Source organism: Dicentrarchus labrax, unplaced genomic scaffold (genome assembly GCF_905237075.1).
Source record: "Dicentrarchus labrax unplaced genomic scaffold, dlabrax2021, whole genome shotgun sequence".
Taxonomy (NCBI): domain Eukaryota; kingdom Metazoa; phylum Chordata; class Actinopteri; family Moronidae; genus Dicentrarchus; species Dicentrarchus labrax.
This window is the reverse complement of record NW_026136723.1, coordinates 8,047,796-8,066,583: the sequence shown is the minus strand read 5'-3', so window position 1 is coordinate 8,066,583 and position 18,788 is coordinate 8,047,796. Positions and strand designations below refer to the sequence as shown.

The 18,788-nt window shown below is 38.8% G+C and overlaps 1 protein-coding gene across 5 annotated transcripts in view; it reads right to left on the bottom strand.

Annotated features, from left to right (window-relative positions):
- The window catches only part of trappc9 (trafficking protein particle complex subunit 9), a 207,664-nt gene that overhangs the window by 58,153 nt on the left and 130,723 nt on the right, over positions 1-18,788 (bottom strand). For all 5 annotated transcript variants that reach the window (XM_051389453.1, XM_051389454.1, XM_051389455.1 and 2 more), the window contains 2 exons: positions 16,549-16,701; positions 9,787-9,878 (listed from right to left, as the gene is read on the bottom strand). In XM_051389453.1, coding sequence (XP_051245413.1) covers positions 9,787-9,878; positions 16,549-16,701 — 245 coding nt within the window. The remainder of the gene's footprint in view (positions 1-9,786; positions 9,879-16,548; positions 16,702-18,788) is intronic.

Genomic DNA, 18,788 nt, shown 5'->3' with positions numbered 1-18,788 from the left:
GGGTGGTGAGGTAGGATGTGGGGTGAGTTGTGTTTGTTTGTGTACTGGGGGAAATGGAAACATACGAGCCTTTAGGACTGATTTTTTATCAATAGTTTCCCTGCTCCCTGAGGGCTCTGTAGAGCAATAAACTGAGGCCTATACTAAACAACATGTGAAAACAGAGTATACCCTGGGGAGATATTGAGATCAAAAGCAAGATTATCACAAGATTCCAGAAAGCTAGTTTAATTAAGCTTGAGCTAGACAAATGTATCCTCACAGACTAAATTCCACCAAAGAAGTGTCACAATTTCAAAATCTGTTGATGCTGTTTAACACAACCTGCAAAATAAACTTGTGCAATCTCCCAACCTTATCGCCAGACAATAACATTGATATTGGATGATTCAGAAAAACACTGCACTTCGTCCTATATCAAAGTTTTTAAAATCCTCATTATCTGCACCACCTCTGATGTATGGTTAAGGCTGGAGAAATATTGTTGCTATAGCATTAATTGCAGCAAACCTGCAGTCGCTGTCTCCTATATGAAAGCCAGACTCAATACATGCTCTCCTAGTACCCCAAAAGCACCCTTACTTTCCATCTGACATACAGGGCACACTACTTCCAGCAATGGCACTGAACGCCGGCTTGGGTGTAAATCCTAAGGCATGGAAATACCCAATATGGACAGAATTCTGTGAATTCAGGGCTGCATTTAATGAGATTTTTCTAATCTCCTTCTGTAGCCACAAAAGGTTTAATAACCTTTTTCACACGTTCAGTAATACTCTCAAAGACCTGTAAACAGACGTTGATGAGCAAAACTGGTTCCCCCTGTAATCAATGTATCAAATGAATAATCAGCAGAAGTAATGAAATGATCAGTTGCAGCCCTACACATACTGATAAAATGTCCTCTAATAAATGTTCAGTAATATTTTTTGGATTAATGTTGATTACTTATTATTTCTGCCTGTTGTCTACATGCCAGAACTCCAATTATTAATAAGCTACTTGTATACCTTTTGCTAGTGCTACAAAATTGGTAACTAAATCAAAGCAATATTATCAGCTGATACTGGCCTCTGGTAGACATATTGGTATTGTAACGGGATCAGTATTTATGATGACAGTTTTTCCGGTATATAATAATAATGGAAAAAAAATGCTTGTGGTAACTTAATCATTCTTTAATAAAGTTATTGTTTGTGGTAATGAGTGAATTCTTCCCCTCTAAAATCAGCATTGGTCGGAATATCTAAACTCTGCACAGGTCAAAAGTCAGTTGAGGGCTCAAAATATAGTACTGTGTAGGCATGTCTAAAATAAAACATGGGTGAGCACAACGGTCATTGATGGATGAACTTGCTTTCCTCTGAGCTTGGTGGCAGACTGGACTGATGTCATCCTACAGTAAGTCGGGCTTTAGGAAGCCTCACCACCATCTCCCACAGGCCCTATCACTGCTGCGCAGATAACTGCAGTGTGTGGAGATGATGTATGCTCACAGATGTGACATATCACCAGTTACAGGTGCAGTCAAAACACTTATCTTTCATTTCAGCCGTGCATGTATTCATCCACTATCCTCTCTCTCAGGTCAGTAGTTCTAATCATCATCACCACAAGAAGACTTCAGCGTTAGGTGGCTTTGGCTCTGTTTGGCAGCACCATTTGTCAAACCCACAGCACTCATGGCAATTGGGCACCTGACAAAAGCTTAAAGGCATATTATTCCATGAGGCGTCCCCTGTGTGTGTTGAAAAGCCACCGCCTGTGACTGCTCCAAATGTCCGTCTGTGTGTGTGCGGGGTAGGAAGGGGGGAAAAAAATGTGACGGTGTGAGCCGGTTCAGAAGTGCTGTCTTATTAAATTATCTCTCCACCTTTTACAGCAAGCCCCCCACCCTTCTCTTTCCATCTCTCTCCTAGGCTAAACATTTGTCTTTCCATTCATGGGTGAATTTGTATTCCATTGAGATGGGTTCCTGGTGGCAGACTGATGGTGGGAGACGGGGGAGGGTGGGGAATGGGTGCAAAGTCCGCAGTCAGGCTCGCTGTTTTCCATCTCACTGCTTGGTTACAGCACTCAACAGGCAAAAAATACTGAAAATCAAAGCCTGTGCCCAGTTGCTTAATACAGCTCCTAATTAATGCAGTTCATCACGAGTACTTGTTATTGATCATCTAATGTTAGTTAGAAAGATTAATCATTAGCATAACATCTTGTCAGTGAAGCTAAACATTTATTTAAATATTGCACATATTTTCAAACTCGTTACATTTTTATGTAAATATATATTTTAATTTGTACTTAATATATTGTACTGCTGGCTTTCTACGTAATACTTTATGTGATCCAATATATTGTAGTGTGACTTTAAACATAGAACAATTACTTTTTTTTCTTACTCACAGTCAAGTTTACTGGCAGTAAACTACTACTGTTGTTACAAGAACCCAATTTCCCCCCGAGGGGATCATTAAAAATTTTAACCCTGTTTAATCTAATGCCGGAGAACTTCCTGTCCGATACAGACCTCACACTCTCCTTTAGCACAGTATCATAACCTGCTATGATGGTGTCAGCCCCTCTGAGAGCTCTGTCTGATTGGCCAGGTGACTGTTTATTTAGCAACACTCCATTAAGTTGACACAGCGACTCCTATCGCGAGGTGCACCACTTTGGCTTTAATCAAATTGACAGCTGAGGAGGTGTAATCAATGGGGTTATTTACATAATGCCAGACTGCAAAAAAAAGTAAAAAAACAAATGATACCACCTGTTCTGGCATTATAACCACTGTGGAGGGGACTGGGAATCTTCCAGCAGCAGGCTTACACTGATATGGACGTTTGAAAGTGGAACTGAAAATATTTTTTCGCTGTCTGTAGTTCAGAATTTGGCAAAATTTTGGATTCTGAATTTATAATAATTTATATCACTGACTTAATTTGTAAACACTGCCTTTACACCACATTCACAACATGTTTCAGGCAGAATAGAACTGCTTTGAACAGTCAAGCGCTCTGTTGCTCTTGTCTCTAATGAGAAACCTTATTGTGATATATGCAAATGTACACAAATTGCATGTTTTTAATGTGACTATGTGTTCATTACTCTAGCCTCTCGTATACAAGAGAGTGTATCTCAAGAGACTTCCTGGTTAAATAAAGGTTAAATAAAGATTTAATGCATTGCGAAAAGGTATTAAAACTTTGCCAATTTATGTCAGGGAATCCTATAAAACCTTATTCAACCCATAATTGGACATTGACAATCACAATACTAATCCTACATACTACTAATATAAAGTGCTGCAGTATTGTGGATTGCCAAACACGTAGAATTAATGCTAGAAAAATGGCAAGCTGTGTTTAAAGCGACTCATGGACATAAAAAATTGTAAAAGAGAATTTTTATGAAGAAGTAAATGCCTTTATACAGTTAAACATAGATATAAAGATTTACAAGTATAGTAATTAACAATACCCTGTGGAGTTTTCTTGGATCGGACTTTCTAGGTTTTAGTGGCATCTAGTGGTGAAACTGCAGATTGTAACCAACTGAATAAAGCTAGCCTTCCAAACGTGTAGAAGAAACTACAGTGGCCGCAAAACTATTATTTTGAGTTGATTATACACAAATGAAAACATACCTGTGCATATTATGTCTGCCAATAGAGCCTCCTAAATGTTACACAATGGACCTTGAACATGTTTGCTAGGCTTGTCATGTCCACAATGTGTTTTGGTGAGAAAGACGAAATGGAAATATAACTTTATTTGTTTACAAGGAAAATCCATGCGGTGCGGCCAATTACTGTATTTGTTAATCTGTAAAATCTATATGTATATTAGACTGATTAAAAATGTGCGACAGTCTTGAATAATGAAGCTAATTCTGGACCTTGATCAGTTTTTTTTTGTCATAAATTGAGCATTTAATGTGTAGACACTTTTTAGGCATTCTTGTTCATATTAAACAATTCACCAATTCTACTGCAGTGGTTCGCAACCTGGGGATCGGGACCCCAACTAGGGGTCGCCAAAACTTCATGGGGGGGTCACGAGGTCTTCTTGATTTTAAGGTGTGCTAGAAAACTTAAAAAATATACACAGTAGGCCTATATCTCAGCATCTGGTTCACTTCTGTGAAGAAAAGTACATTTAAAGTAAATTGTCTAAAAGAACAATGGCCAAGCGTGCCGGACTAAAAAAGGAAGCATATTAGTCTGTATGATTGTTAAAAATAAACACAATACAGACAGAGAATTGTATAAAAAGTTCCCTAAACAGAAAATAATCTGAACTGAGTTCTCTATTGTATAGTTTTGAATATAATATGAAATATCCATAAAGTATATCAATTAGCCGGGGGTCATCAGTTTACTAAATGATAGAAAAGGGATCCCTTGAGGAAAAAGGTTGGGAACCTACTGGTCTACTATATACTGTATTAGAGAGGGGATGAGGAAAGTAGGAGTTAATATTTCCAGTGAAAAAACAAGAGCAGATATCTACATCCTAATTTAATGTGTTCCATCCTGCAGCACCTCGTCAAACTCCTTCCTTCTGAGTTCTTCAATTTTAAGGATGACAAGTACCCCCTTATAGTTTTCAGGAGCGCAATACAATTTTGTCACAGATAATTAACCCAGTCAGCCAGTAACCTTCTGAAAAACAATAGTTGAATCTCCAAGGCTGCTCTGCTGACATTTAGACTGTTTGTAAAACTGTCTACCCTTTTCAACAGCGCTATGAAATCCAATGGTCAATGTACACAGTTTAGTGGACTTCCCTGTCACTATCTGTGACAGAATGACAGAACAGCTTCCAGACAGACTTTTACTGCTGGAGCAGAAAATTAAATGACTATGAAAAGCACAGAAACTTGAAATTAGAGTAGTACTCAAAGAGGAACATATCAATCCAAAATTATATTCATTGCAATTGCAGGAGTTTTAGGCATTTTCGCTCTTATCTGTAAGGTTTTTTTTCTGGTCCATGAAACCTCTCCATAAATTGATTATGCTGCAAAAGTGACTAGTATATTGCAGATGATATTAATATTAATTTCCTTCCAAAACAGTGGGCTTTTGGAAGAATTGGAGCTTCTGTGAAACAACACAGGCAGAAAATAATGTTCAAGCTGTCCACATTTTTATGGGAAAAAAGTACTGGAGGAGATATGCTTTCTAGACAGTGTAAATAAAAGAAAGAAAAGACAAAAGAAAAAGCAGTCCTCTCATCTTTGTTTGTGTTTATGGTTACATTTGTGTCCAATTGTTCTGTTTTTTTTTTTTTCAAACAAGCTTAACACATTAACATAAAAGTAATCCGCTTTAAATTCTAGCCCACTCTGTGAATTACAGCCGTCCTCTGTACCCCAAAAATTTAAATTCAGCAGAAACAAAAGAATGTGTCACTAATTAAAAATAAAGGCATTGCATTACTCATTTGTAATTATGTAGTAAATTTCATCATGTGTGATCTTACATGATCGTAGCTCCGCTGATGTGACTGATGGACTGATTCTGCCCAGAGGTAGAATAATTTACTAATGGCCTCTGTTTGCTCCCCCTTCAATAATAATAATGAGCTTGTAAACAAACACAACGCCATAAAAGAGATTCTGGATTTTTCCATGTTGGCCATTTACTGGAAGCTGTGTGATCAAAAATTCATAGATTTCTATGGTAGCAAATCATGAAGAGGCATCAGGTTTCCAGTGCCACACACAAGCTCAGGCAATGAGTCTCACAGTGTTGAGTTTTTGTATTTATTGTTGTGCTATGTTTTTGTTTGTATTTCAAAATATGCGCACTCAATATTTTATATCAACGTGCTAGTAAAGGAAAGTCATGTACAAGACTGAAAGTTACAGTGGAACTTTAAGAAATGTTTAATTTATAATTCTCCGTTCCCCAGATTTCGACTTTTTTAAATGCATTTGAACAAGGTTTTCTTTTGACTCCATTCCTAATTCCTTCCAGTGCTGTTAAGTCTGGGACCAGCCACTGGATCTTAATGCAACTTTAATTAGATTTTAATTGGCCTATTCATTCAAATATTTACAATACTAGAGTACTGTAAATGTTCAGGGTCCTAAAATTTGGAAAAATACACAATTTATATTTTATGTGTGAGTATGCATGATGTTTTCATATCAGTGCGCTCCACTGACATCCAGAAAAACACCCCTGTCTAGAGCCAGTGTTTGGTTTGTCCCTACTGGACTACTGTAGAAACATGGCGGTTCAACATAGCGGCCTCCACTGAAGGTGACCCTTGGCGTCTGCAGCTAAAAGAGCTCATTCTAAGAACAGAAAACGTAACGATTCCTATGTTTAGGTGATTATTTATTTATTTATTTATTTATTGTATTACTTTATAATCCCACAACGGGGAAATTCCCTTGTCACAGCAGCATTTTACTTGAAATAAATAAATACAGATATAAAAACAACTATGGTAAAGTGGTAAAGCTATGGTATGGTGGTAATTTGAAAAACAGAAACTACAACATTGATCAGGTGTTGTAGAGTCTGACAGCGGCAGGGATGAAAGACCAGCGGAACCTCTCCTTCTTACACGGTGGGTGTAACAGTCTGCTGCTGAAGGAACAACTCAGGGACCCCACAGTGTGATGTAGGGGGTGAGAGGTGTTGTCCATGATGGATGTCAGCTTCACTAACATCTTCCTCTCACCCACTTCCTCTATGGAGTCCAGAGGACAGTCCAGGACAGAGCTCGCTCTCCTGATCAGTTTATTGAGTCTCTTCCTGTCCCTGTCCGTACTGCCCCCTCTCCAGCAGACCACTGCATAGAAGATGGCTAAAGCCACCACAGAGTCATAAAAAGTCTTGAGGACTTTACTGCTTACTCCAAAGGACCTCAGTCTCCTCAGCAGGTGAAGGCGACTGTGGCCCTTCTTGTAGAGAGCATGGGTGTTGTCAGTCCAGTCCAGTTTGTTATTGAGGTGAACACCCAGGAATTTGTAATTCACTACCATTTTATACACTAATGAAAACATAGCTATGAATATTATATTCCATTTGTGCCAATAGATCCTCCTAAATGTTACACACTGGACCTTTAAATTTCAACAAGTGGTCATCCAGATACAGGGGTGAAGGCATCTGACAACTGTTCTAAATCTACGTTCGTTATTAGAGTACATGTCAACGAGGATGCCCCGCGCTCAAATACTCTGATTGAGATTGTAATTGGAAGCGATTACAATTTTCTTTAAATAAGTATGTGTAGAAAAGCAGGGAAGCTGATGGAATGATGGTCCTCAAGGAATGCACTGTGTACTAGGCAGCTGGATTTCAACTGTGGAGAGTTACTGAAGCCTTTCTTGGATTAAATAAGGAACCATCAACACAAGAGGACCAGTGCATTATACAAAACCCTTCAACACAGCAGTATTTAACACACTCATATTCACAACATGTTACTTGTGCCCAGCTAGTGGATGAGATTTTCAAACCAATGTGTGATTTTTAAATTGAACACACACAGTGACGCAGCGCAGATCCCCGTCAATAATTTATCTCCGTGGAGTCCTGCGTGCATCTTCATGCCACGCCACCCTATTTTATAGTCGAGTTGCAGAGGTTAATATACAGATGCGGCTCGACTGCTCAAAATATTGTGACGGAAATACATCATTCTCCTCATCCTTGGAAAACTGCCACGGTGCTGCCATGGGGGGCACTAGGGGAGGTAATGACTCCCCTGATTGACTTCTGCTCCAGAAAAGCACATGTGCACAGGGCATGTGCATAGATGACCCAATTTACATTTGTTAAATATTTAATATTTCCCAATGAACTCATTAAGATTATTATGAAGCATAAAACACTTTGATTGCCAAACATCACAAATCTCATGCTGCCTTTTCACATCAGCAATAATCCACACTTGTCATTTCTTATGGACAAGGAAATGAAATGTGTTAAAGAGATTACTGTCTGCAACCACTTGCTGCAAAGTCTTATGATCAAGATAGGTAAAAAGAGGCTTACAATATTTCAGTGGATGCAAATAAAGTAGGCATAACAATATGGGTATGAATCTTTTGGTATCTCACAATTCGAGTCGATTTTGATTATTAAGGTCACCATTTGATTCTAAATCTTATCTCAATTCATTACAGAGGGCTGCTGATTTTAGTATCTACTCCAGTCGGCTGCTGCTTCTTCCTCTGGGGATTGTAGAATCCAAAGTGCACCCAAACACTTTCCTTCAATGAAGACAGGACTATTTGAATTTTAGAGCAACTGAGAGCTAAAGTTAGCTGTGACTGACGAGCCACGGAGGCCAGAAAGGGCAAGTTAAGACTGCCAGCAGGAGAAAACTGAAACTAAACTTAACTTAAAGATGGATTTTTGTAATTGATTCAGAATTGTGTAAGTAGAAAAAAGGTTCCCCCAGCCTTACGTAACAGCATCTCTGTTTTAAAAACTGAAACACCTGCTACTTTCTAAGAGAAAAAAGTAAAATTAGTGTCTGCAAGAAGTGGAGAAAGCAGTGGATGGGGGGTTGACTGAATGATCAATAGTAGTATTTTCTGAGTAATAAACAAAAATACCACTGGACACTCTCAATCCCTCATATGAAAAAACTGGAAAAAAGCTTTGGTCATAAACATCTCAATAATCAAATAAAATCAGATTTTTTGTAACAAGCAAGTTATATTTATCTACAGTAGGAGGCTTCCAGAGACACAACGGTATTAAAAGCATCCAATTGGACCAACGATTTGAGACACAGGGGAAATGCTTGAACTATACCAGTAATTGAGCCTGTGATAGTCTTTGCAACCCTGATAAAGGCATCCTAATGGGCTGAGGCAAATTATCTAGCTCATAATCAGCAAGGCTTGCAACGAACTGAACTGGAACTGCAAGAAAACCTTTACAGAAATGAAGACATGAGGAAATAACAACTGCTGCAATTGTCTGCTCTGAGATTACACACATAATGTAGAATATCAGCCTAACGATAGGTGGGTCTCTTCACAACAGCTTTACTCTTGGGGATGTCTTCTCACAGAAGGGGGTGCGTGTCAAATGCCAAAAATATCTGAAGAACAGTGAATGCAGCAAAGTATCTGCCTTGATCCCCCCCCCATTTGTGTCTCAATGGATTCTTACATTTCCATGCTTGATCTGCTGTCGCTTCATTGTGCAGATTGCTTTCTCTTTGCAAAAGCAGGACAGCCCCAGCTGACTAATCAAAATGCTGGCAGTGCCCAAAGAGAGAGCGGGAATCTCAGAAAACAAACATCCGCAGCAAATCAAAAGTGATTTCAGAGGGTGATCACAGATGGTGCAACTGAAGAGCGCTCCTACAAATTTTGTGTGTCCCCGGTGATTCACACATTTCCCAAGCTGCTGTCTACACTTCTCCAAAATAGCCTGTAGCCCATTATAAATGCAAATAAAAAACATGGCTTGAGACCAGTTCTGGAGTTTTATGCACTAACTGACAGGTAAAGAGATAGATATGGACCCACATAGATAACTGTGATTGGCAGACAAACAGAGAACATAATGGGAGGTCTAATTCTTTTCTTTTTTTAAAAAACAGAAAGATAAAAAGAAATCCATAAAACACAACAGCCACAACATGATTTAAACTTTTTCTCTCATTTACTTATTTACCTATGTTGCACATAAATAACAACAAATTTGTGAAAGTGTACATGGAGTACACAAACCTTCAATCATGACTGAACTCATAATCTCGCACACATGCAGACACGCGGGCACACACGTAAGAGACTCACCCCACTGCAAAGGAGCAAGCTGTAGGTGCTCCAGGACCAGCTGGTTGAGGACTCCCTCCACACTGGCCTCTCCACGGCGCCGCAGGGAAGGGTGGGCTCGGTTAAGGACAAGAGCATGGAGAGGCTTGGTGCATTTCAAGTATTAATCAACATGAGAAAGCCTGCAGCATACACGTACATAACAACAGTTACTTGTAAAACTAGGAGTTTAATAACAATGCATCATATTGTGCACTGTGATAATAAAAGGCTAAGACTACAACAAACATAACACACTGTTGTTCTACACATCTACTGCTAGTCATTCCCTCTCTCTTTTCCCCCTTTCCTGTCTAACTCAAGCGGTGCCATAAAATTAAGGCAAAGAGCCCCCCCCCAAATAAATACCAATACATATAGACATTCTAAATATCATTAAAATAAAGTAAACTTTATAAGTAATCAGGGGACATTTTAACCCTAACCCTGAACCTCTGAGAATTTTAAGCAGTAGCAAGTCCTTTTTCAGCAGACCCTTAATGGATGTCAGACACAATATTAATGGGCCCATAATGTAGTCATCTTGTGCACTTTTTGTACCTATCAGTGTCAAAGGTTTATCAAGAAGTTTCTGATGATGTACTGAACCTAGAAATATTATGGAAATAAATTGATTATCATCTGAATGATCACATTTAGTATAAAACCCAAGTCCATCATTGCGGGGAAACAGTCCTGCTTTCTTACAGCCAAGTCAATTGAGTCTGCTGCTTGCATCACAGTTGCTTACCTCCTTGGTTTATTCATAGAACAGAATTGCTTACAGTCTCTCTACCAGAAGATTAAAGGGCCAAATTGACTTTGTGAGAGAGAGAAATTGTTAAACACATGAAAGCTGCTTATGTGGTATATGCTGAATGTGTGGATTTGTGAACCTCATCGTACACAAAGTTAATAAAGAAATAACTGCAAATCAGTCAATAAGGCTTTAGATACTAGTATTAGTAGTAGTAGATATGCACATACAGAATGCCAAAACAGGGAGATATCACTACTCAACATAACGAAACATCTTAGACTACTACTTACTTACTATAAATTCAAACTGACACAAAATATGGCATTGATTTTCCCAATTTACAGCTGCATAATGTGCAAAAGGGCGAAATAAAAGTCCTACAGATTAAATGCTTCATGTTATTTACATAATGCATTCATTTAGAGGTCAACGTTATATGGAGAGCATGTTTCTGTAACCTGACTATAATGACAGCATTCAACCGATCGCAGGGCAGGCTATCGATGTATGAATGCTGCATCAAAACAAATATGGCTGTCAGAGAGCAATTACCCTGATAATATGTGATGATAAGCACACCGCTGATCATTTACACAGCTGACATTTGGAATAATGGGTGAGACGAGCAGTGCCTAGAGCACCGAACCTGTGTCTATTAACCTTTGAGGGAGAGTACAGTATGCATGCAGAGGGAGAGAGAGAGAGAGTAAGAGAGAGAGAGAGAGAAAAAGAGATGGAGAGAAAAACAGAGAGAGAGAGAGAGAGAGAGAGAGAGAGAGAGAGAGAGAGAGAGGGAGGGGGGGAGGGAGAGAGGGAGAGAGAGAGAGAGAGAGAGAGAGAGAGAGAGAGGGAGGGAGGGCGCGAGAGAGAGAGAGAGAGAAAGAGAGAGAAAGAGAGAGAGAGAAAAGGCATCTACAGACAAAACATATTGTGCTGAAAAGTGCTTCTGCTGTGCCCGCTGGATCCTTTCCAAAGTCTGACTCATAATGATTCACATGTCACAACATGCACCTGCATCTTATTTGAATGCACACTGGCAAACAATGGCAGCGTTGTGGCTTTGATGACTTGTAGCATGAACAAGTAAAGTTTATACTTCAAGGCTTCGGTGCAACTGTTGGGTAACAGTAGCACCTAGCAGCTACAGTACATCTTCATCGGTACAGCCTGGTTGTTACAGTAACATGATGATCAGTAGTCCGAGCATCTGGCTTTCTACTGAAATCCTCAGTGGACCCTCATACGAGTCCGCTTTGAAGCTGACATGTTATATAATATGGGAATGTTCATTATATCTACTGACACCACTGCACGAAGAGTAGCCACTGTTTGATTGGAGAGTAGCCCGGAATTTACTGTACGATTCCACCAGTAAAGGAAACAGATAGAGTTCACCTACAAACTCCAAAACACACACACTAGTAGAAAATGGTAGCCATGTACTAATAAAATTGTGTCCAGGTTTATAAGATAGATATGCTAACACAAATTACTGATACTATTATTGATATTAGGGACAAACAGTAGCTAGTGAAATGTGTTCACAACTTTTGGATGGATTGCTGTGAGTGAAGATAATAGACAAAAAGACAAGAGCTTGTTTTTAAGAGGTGTAAGAACACTTAAGAAATATACAAAGTAGGCCTATGTATTGGTTTTTCAAACACTGAATTTGTCCATGAAGAAGCCAATTAAGTATGTATTACTGTTAAAAAAAACTTAAAATTACATAATACAGACAGTATTAAAAGTCCCCTAAAATGATCAGGAAAATCATCCCTGATGCAATATTCACTGAAAATAATCTGCTCAAAATTCATCCAAATCATTCATGTTTGTGTTCACTATTTGGGTTCATTTTACAGTTTATCAGTTATTCTGTACTGTTACTGTTATGCATCAAATGCAATATAAAATAAAATGAATACATATAAAATATAAAATAAATAAATCACCTAATCAGTACTCAATGATAGAAAAGGAGTCCCTTAAGGAGAAAGGTATAAGCCTCGCTTTCATCCTGATCATCTTTAGGTTTGACAAAAACTGTAGATAAAAGGTTGGTCTCACTATACTAGAAAGAATATCTACCTTATGAGTACTGTACAAACACAACGATATTGGAAACAAGGGGTCAAAACAGCGCATGATTAAAAGGCTTCTTCCATCGATCCATCAATCCATTTTCTGGCTCTTACCCAGGTAAAGGTCATAGTGACAGCCCTGGTGTCTTTTTCCACAGCCATGTCTTTCAGCACTTACTGGGTTTTAAATGGTTACATTTGAACATGGGTCGGGTAATGGGTTGTGTGAACAAAATTCACATTTGATGGGACTGACTGCAAAATAAACATGGTAAGCAGCACTGTTGTCTGTGGTTGTGTGCAACAGGATTATATGTAAGGGACGATACCCGACAAGGTGTCCATTGTCAGGAATTAATGCACGACCGGGAGGCCAGAACCGCCCAATTCGCAGTGAAATTCCTGATATAATATTCATAGGTATGTTTTCATTGTGTATAATCACCTGAAAATAAGAGTCATTGTGTTTTTGTTACCTTAGAATGAGTCCACCATGTTGGATGTAGTGGATGTATGGATGATCAACATCCTTGTCCATCCACTAAACTTCATTCATCATTAATTTTCTGTTTGTTGCCTGGAAGTTTTATGTGTCATACACCAAGTTCCTCTGGGCAAAAGAAAATGGACGAGTCATTGCTTACTTTAATTAAAATCTTCACAGAAACATAAATGCCTCGAAAGTGTTGCTTGGAGAATTGGTGCGTTCCTGCTTTGGGCCGTCAAAATGGCTTCAAGTTTTTTACTATTTCTTTGAGATTTATGCTACCTATTTGGTCCTTGCTTGAGAGCAATATTAGCAACTTTTCAGTCAAATGGTTTCTAGCAAAATACAAAAAACTGTCAGGACGACCCCTAGACCCAAGTTTAGACCAAAAAATTACACAAAGAGTGCTGCTACATACAATTTTAAAACAAGGCCTAAACGGCACTAGTGTCCACTGAAGTCAATCTATACTTGAAGTAACATGCTGTTGCTTCTGGCTAGCCGCACTATCTCAGACAAACTATAATCTGGATTCACTATGCTTGCTAAGACAGCTTTACAGGGAGTTACAATATAATTAGCGTTGGTTAACAGAGCTACGGAGACAGAAATGAAATTCAGCACACAGGGATGATTCATGAACTTGGCAATGACCTCCTCAAGGGGAAGACACGCATAACACATTCCCTACTTCATCTCTATTTTTTCACACTGTCTGTACTGTATATGGCAATGTCTTTCCCTATGGATGAATCACTATAACCGAACACCGTCAACAAAACAGGAATAATATTGTAAGAACTCATAAATTACAAATTAAAGTGACTGTTACTCTGCTCAGGGCCAAGTGAGTGCTTCAGAGTGTGACATGCACTGTAATCAAATCTTTTATTTCTATAGTTTTTCATGTTGTAAAGGGAACATCCAGCCTGGAGCACAATTTACATTGTGCTACTGTGATGATTTGAGACAGCTGAGTCTCTCTCTGCACACAAAGCATTGAAGGAAACAATTTAACAATTTTAGTGTTGGTCAGTTTATGCTGAATGAGTCAGTTACTTAACATAAGTTGTGTTTGAGATATTCCATCCAAATGACTTGTATTTGAACATGAGAAAATGTCCATTTGATGAGGGTTGAAGACTGAAGCGTAACCCTTTTCAGTTTTATATGGACTTCAGTGAGTGAGGTACCTCTATTTTACCACTTCATCCTTTTATCACAATACATACTGTGTTTAGGGCTTAGAATAATCACAGTGGCTGTTTCACTGCGTACTTAGCAGCTACAGGATTTATCTGTCGATGACATAATTACTAGAGCCTGTCTATATGCTGTTCAGCTTCAAAAGCAACTTGTTTAAATTCACAAATTACTATCATAACATATGTTCTAAATGGGATAAAACAATAAAACAGGCAGTTTCAGGCTGCAGTGAAAGGAACGCTATCAGACGTGCCGCTGGGAATACATTTGTATGTCATTTTCTTTCTTCATTCCTGCCTACACGCTGCCAAATTACTTGTAGATAAAACAATACACATAATGATGGGAGTGTTTACGCCTTCATAAAAAGGAAAAATATAACAGCAACTTCAGTAGCTCTGAGATTAGATTCATCATTAACTGTGCACCATGCTCACCAACAATCTGACAGGCTGTTCTTAAATCTCTAAATATGTGCACCGCTAACTGCCAACTGATGAGTTATGTGCTGATAACGATAACAAGGCACTATATGCATAATGACTGGTAGCTCTTCTCAACAGGAACATGTTATAAAACTAATAAGCTTTACCAGAATTTGTACAGCAGGAACAACTTTTGGCCTTCTCATCCCCAAAATAGTCCCTGCCTTTGAGTTAGTACTTTTAGATGGTCCTGGGTCTGCGCTATTTAAAGTTACTGATTGGTCAATGTGAGCCCTCGAGTTTGTCACATAGAATCATACTGAAATTCATAAGCTCCTATAATTTGCTCCATAAAAATAGTGTAAAATAAAATAGTAATAAAGAATAGAAAACTATGTAAGAAAATAAGTAACTAAAAACTATTCCTAATAGTAAAGGGAGGGTGGGGGCGGGGTCAAATACAGTTTTCAGCCAGAAGCGGTACAGAAGCATTATATCATTATGTACTGTCAGTGTAGTCATCTTGATGTCTAAAATACTTGCTGTTTTCATTGTCTTATTTTTTACATATACATTATATGGTGCTGTTGAGATGTGATTTATAATGTTGTAAGGACAACAATGTTTATTCAATCAGTATATAGCGATAGGTCAATCTAGTCCTCTAACAGTAGAGTTTTGCAGGATTAATGTGTCTGAAGTTGAAATTAAGTTTTGTGATGTTTAAATATGTCATGTAGCTGACTTCCAAAATAATCTAAAAAGAGCTCCCGTCCTTCTGTTGTTTTTGATCCTCTTTGCCACCTCTACCTCTCTCTCTTCCAAAAAGGTTTCAGTTCAACAGCTTGTTGTTTTGTTCCATGAAAAAGTGCTTAGGTCTCTTATATCTCAAACAGAGCTGCCACTTTTTAATGTGCCAATGGTCCAATTATCCTAATATTCACAGTTCTTGCGAAAGTAGTGGGAACGTGAGCATGAATGTTCCTCAGGAACAGGAACATTTAGTTTCTGATTTATTTCCTCAGTTAAGTTCCTCTAACTCCTTCCTTTTGGTTGAAAAACCCTGTATAAGATATTTTATTTAGACACAGTAAGTGTTTAGTTAAGAAACATTATAGTATATAGATAGAACACAAATACTACCCCAGCTAGCATCTGTGTTACTACCTATACAAGTTTGATTTCTGACAGCAAGTGTGTTGGTGGTGTACATGTACCTGACAGGCCAGAAGACAACAGTAGACAATGGAATAAATACAAAGAGCCGTCTCCCTGAGGGCAGCACGCTGACAATGATGGTGTCAAAGATTACCTCGGATGGACCACAAAGCTTGCCCACAAACTAGGACCTGTGGGAAAATGTTATATTGCACTGCTGTGAGTGTGTGGCACAATTACACACCCACACATAAACACACTAAGACATCACTTCACACTGTCAGAGCGGCAAGTACTTTGCCATACGCTTTCCCATCTGTCAGTGCAGGCAAACAAGTTCCCTGCTGGCCAGAGGGCCTCCAGATGTAGGATCCAGATGTCAGATCATTCATTTGACTGATGTCAACAAACAACAACATTCAACAAACACAGTGCTGAATAATTCTGTTTGACCACCACTGTTTGACCACACAGGATTATCACCTGTTGATTGGTTCAGTAGAGACTAAGGACACTTATAAATGTAAACCTTTACCATCTTTATCCACTGTCTCTCTAGCAATGCTGAGCTCAGGCGGGCTTCTCTGATATAACTACTGTACATGTAGCCACTGGAAGGATATGATACTCCAACAGATGCCCAGCTTGCTGTTGATCTGGCAGCCCTGGGCATGCTGTCGCTCCTCCTCCAGCTGTTTGGGGTTGGTGAAGCGAGCTGTCTCCTGGTCTGGCTGTGGCAGACTCTCAAAGTCAAACTTGTCAACCTGGATGGCCATCCTGCAACAGGAGATGAGAAACAGTTACGAATTTATGACTTACCAAGAGAAAGTTCCACAGTAACACTTTGTAAACTCTGGGAATGAAAGTTACGTAACTGCCATTTGATTTGAAAACGTCATTCTCAAATGACTTGGTTGCAGTTATGGAATTTGAATTTCGGTTATATTTTGAGACGATATTTAGCCTTGGTAAAAGGGTTGAACAATGTTAAAACATTTAGTGTAGGTCAACTAATGATTCTTTTCATTCTTGATGAAACAAGTGAATGCCCATGACAATGGCCCAGAGCCAAAGGCAGCATTTTTAAATTACTTATTTTATCTGATAGTCCAAAACCCAAATATATTCAATTCACATTAACATAAAAAAGCATTAATCAGCCTCAGCATTAATTTAGATTCACCTCCTAGAATTCTGTTAATGCATTTTGGATGAGCTTCTTTTAAAGCATAACAAATATTAAAACACATAACTACAAACCATAATAGAAATGATTTATGCATACTGTACAGTCCAGTACAGTCAGACAACAACGTTGCATCAATAAGAGTTCAGGTTCCATACTTCCCACAGACAACCAATGTAAATAGTACAACGATTTGTGTTTGACAAACATAAAAAAAACACAGATAATACTGGATGTGGATGAAATTAACCACGTCAGTAACACTCAATGCCAAATAATGCCGGTCGTACCAAAAAGTAGAACTACTGTAACTGGCAAGCTAACACAGCTAACACGCTAGAAAATGCTAGCGCTAGTCAGAGTGCACAGATGATTTAAAAACTATATTTGTACCAATGACTCTTCTCTCGTAACGGTCTGAAGACTATTCCTCTTATCCGCTAACAAGCTACAATAGCTTCCTCTATGTTGGACTCTGGCTCCCCGCCCATCATGGGTCAGCGCTGTCAAGACAACATGATAAATTTGCATTTCATTTGCAGATTTACTTTGCAATCAATTCATTTGCTTGCAGGGATTCTATTGTCATTAATTGATTTCACGGCTACATTTTTCCATTTTAAATGCTGGTGTGACCAGGCCTGGACTGCAGCTGATGTGTGCACCAATTTCCACTCTGATAAAACTTATTTAAAAACAGCCAAAGTCCATCAAACCTCTTAGAGTAGTAGTCATTTCATGCTTTGGTTTGAGTGAATAATACATTTAACAACTGACTTTATGCAGGATCTTCATCTACATAATATTTCCAAAGAAAACCCTGCTTACATTTCTGCCTGATGACAACCAATGCGGCTTTGTGTGGTTTGGCAAGTGAAAAATTATTTATCTAGTCTGAACAAACACCCTCAGGTCCAAGCTTCCCCCTTTACACTGCGGGTACGTTATTTATTAACAAGAGCCAGGGTGTTTGTTGCCCGAGGTTACGTCAAGTGTCACATCCAGGATTCAAAGTCTTGGTGTACTAAACTAAGCTGAGACCTTACTTGGGCTCATAAAATGACCCCAAAGCCCACCTCTAATTACAGACAGATCATTCAGGGCCTTCATTCAAAAAGGGAAATACCAACCGGATATATTCCCTTTCTGAATGCACAAACCTGTAGAGTTCAGTACAAAGACGGTGGATGCAGATATCCAATGGGGAAAGGGGAGATAAGAGAAGAGGAATATAGGATGAGGTGGCCAGCCACCAAGGTCCTCTGCATGGAACAGTGTGTGACCTCACAACTGTTGTGCCTCAGCCAAATATCAAAACACCATAAAATACCAGCAAATCAGTATAGATATATTTTCCACTTACAGGATACAATGTAAACACAATACTGATGTATTGCCATGTTAGCAAACACTAGCTTATTTACATATTCAGCAGATACAGAGCTACATTAACATTCATGTTGAGTCCTGTTTTTAGCAATGTGACAAAACTAAGTTCAATATTCACTTTCCTTTTTGCTCTGTTTTGATCTCCACCAACTTATGAGGTACATATCTGTCACCAGGTCATTGCTACAGTAGCTGTCCACTGCTACATGCTCCGCAGGTGGCACGCAGTGGGTTTACTATGGCTTTTTTGCTGAAAACAGCTGTCTGCTGTGGCTTAAAACAAGGTTGA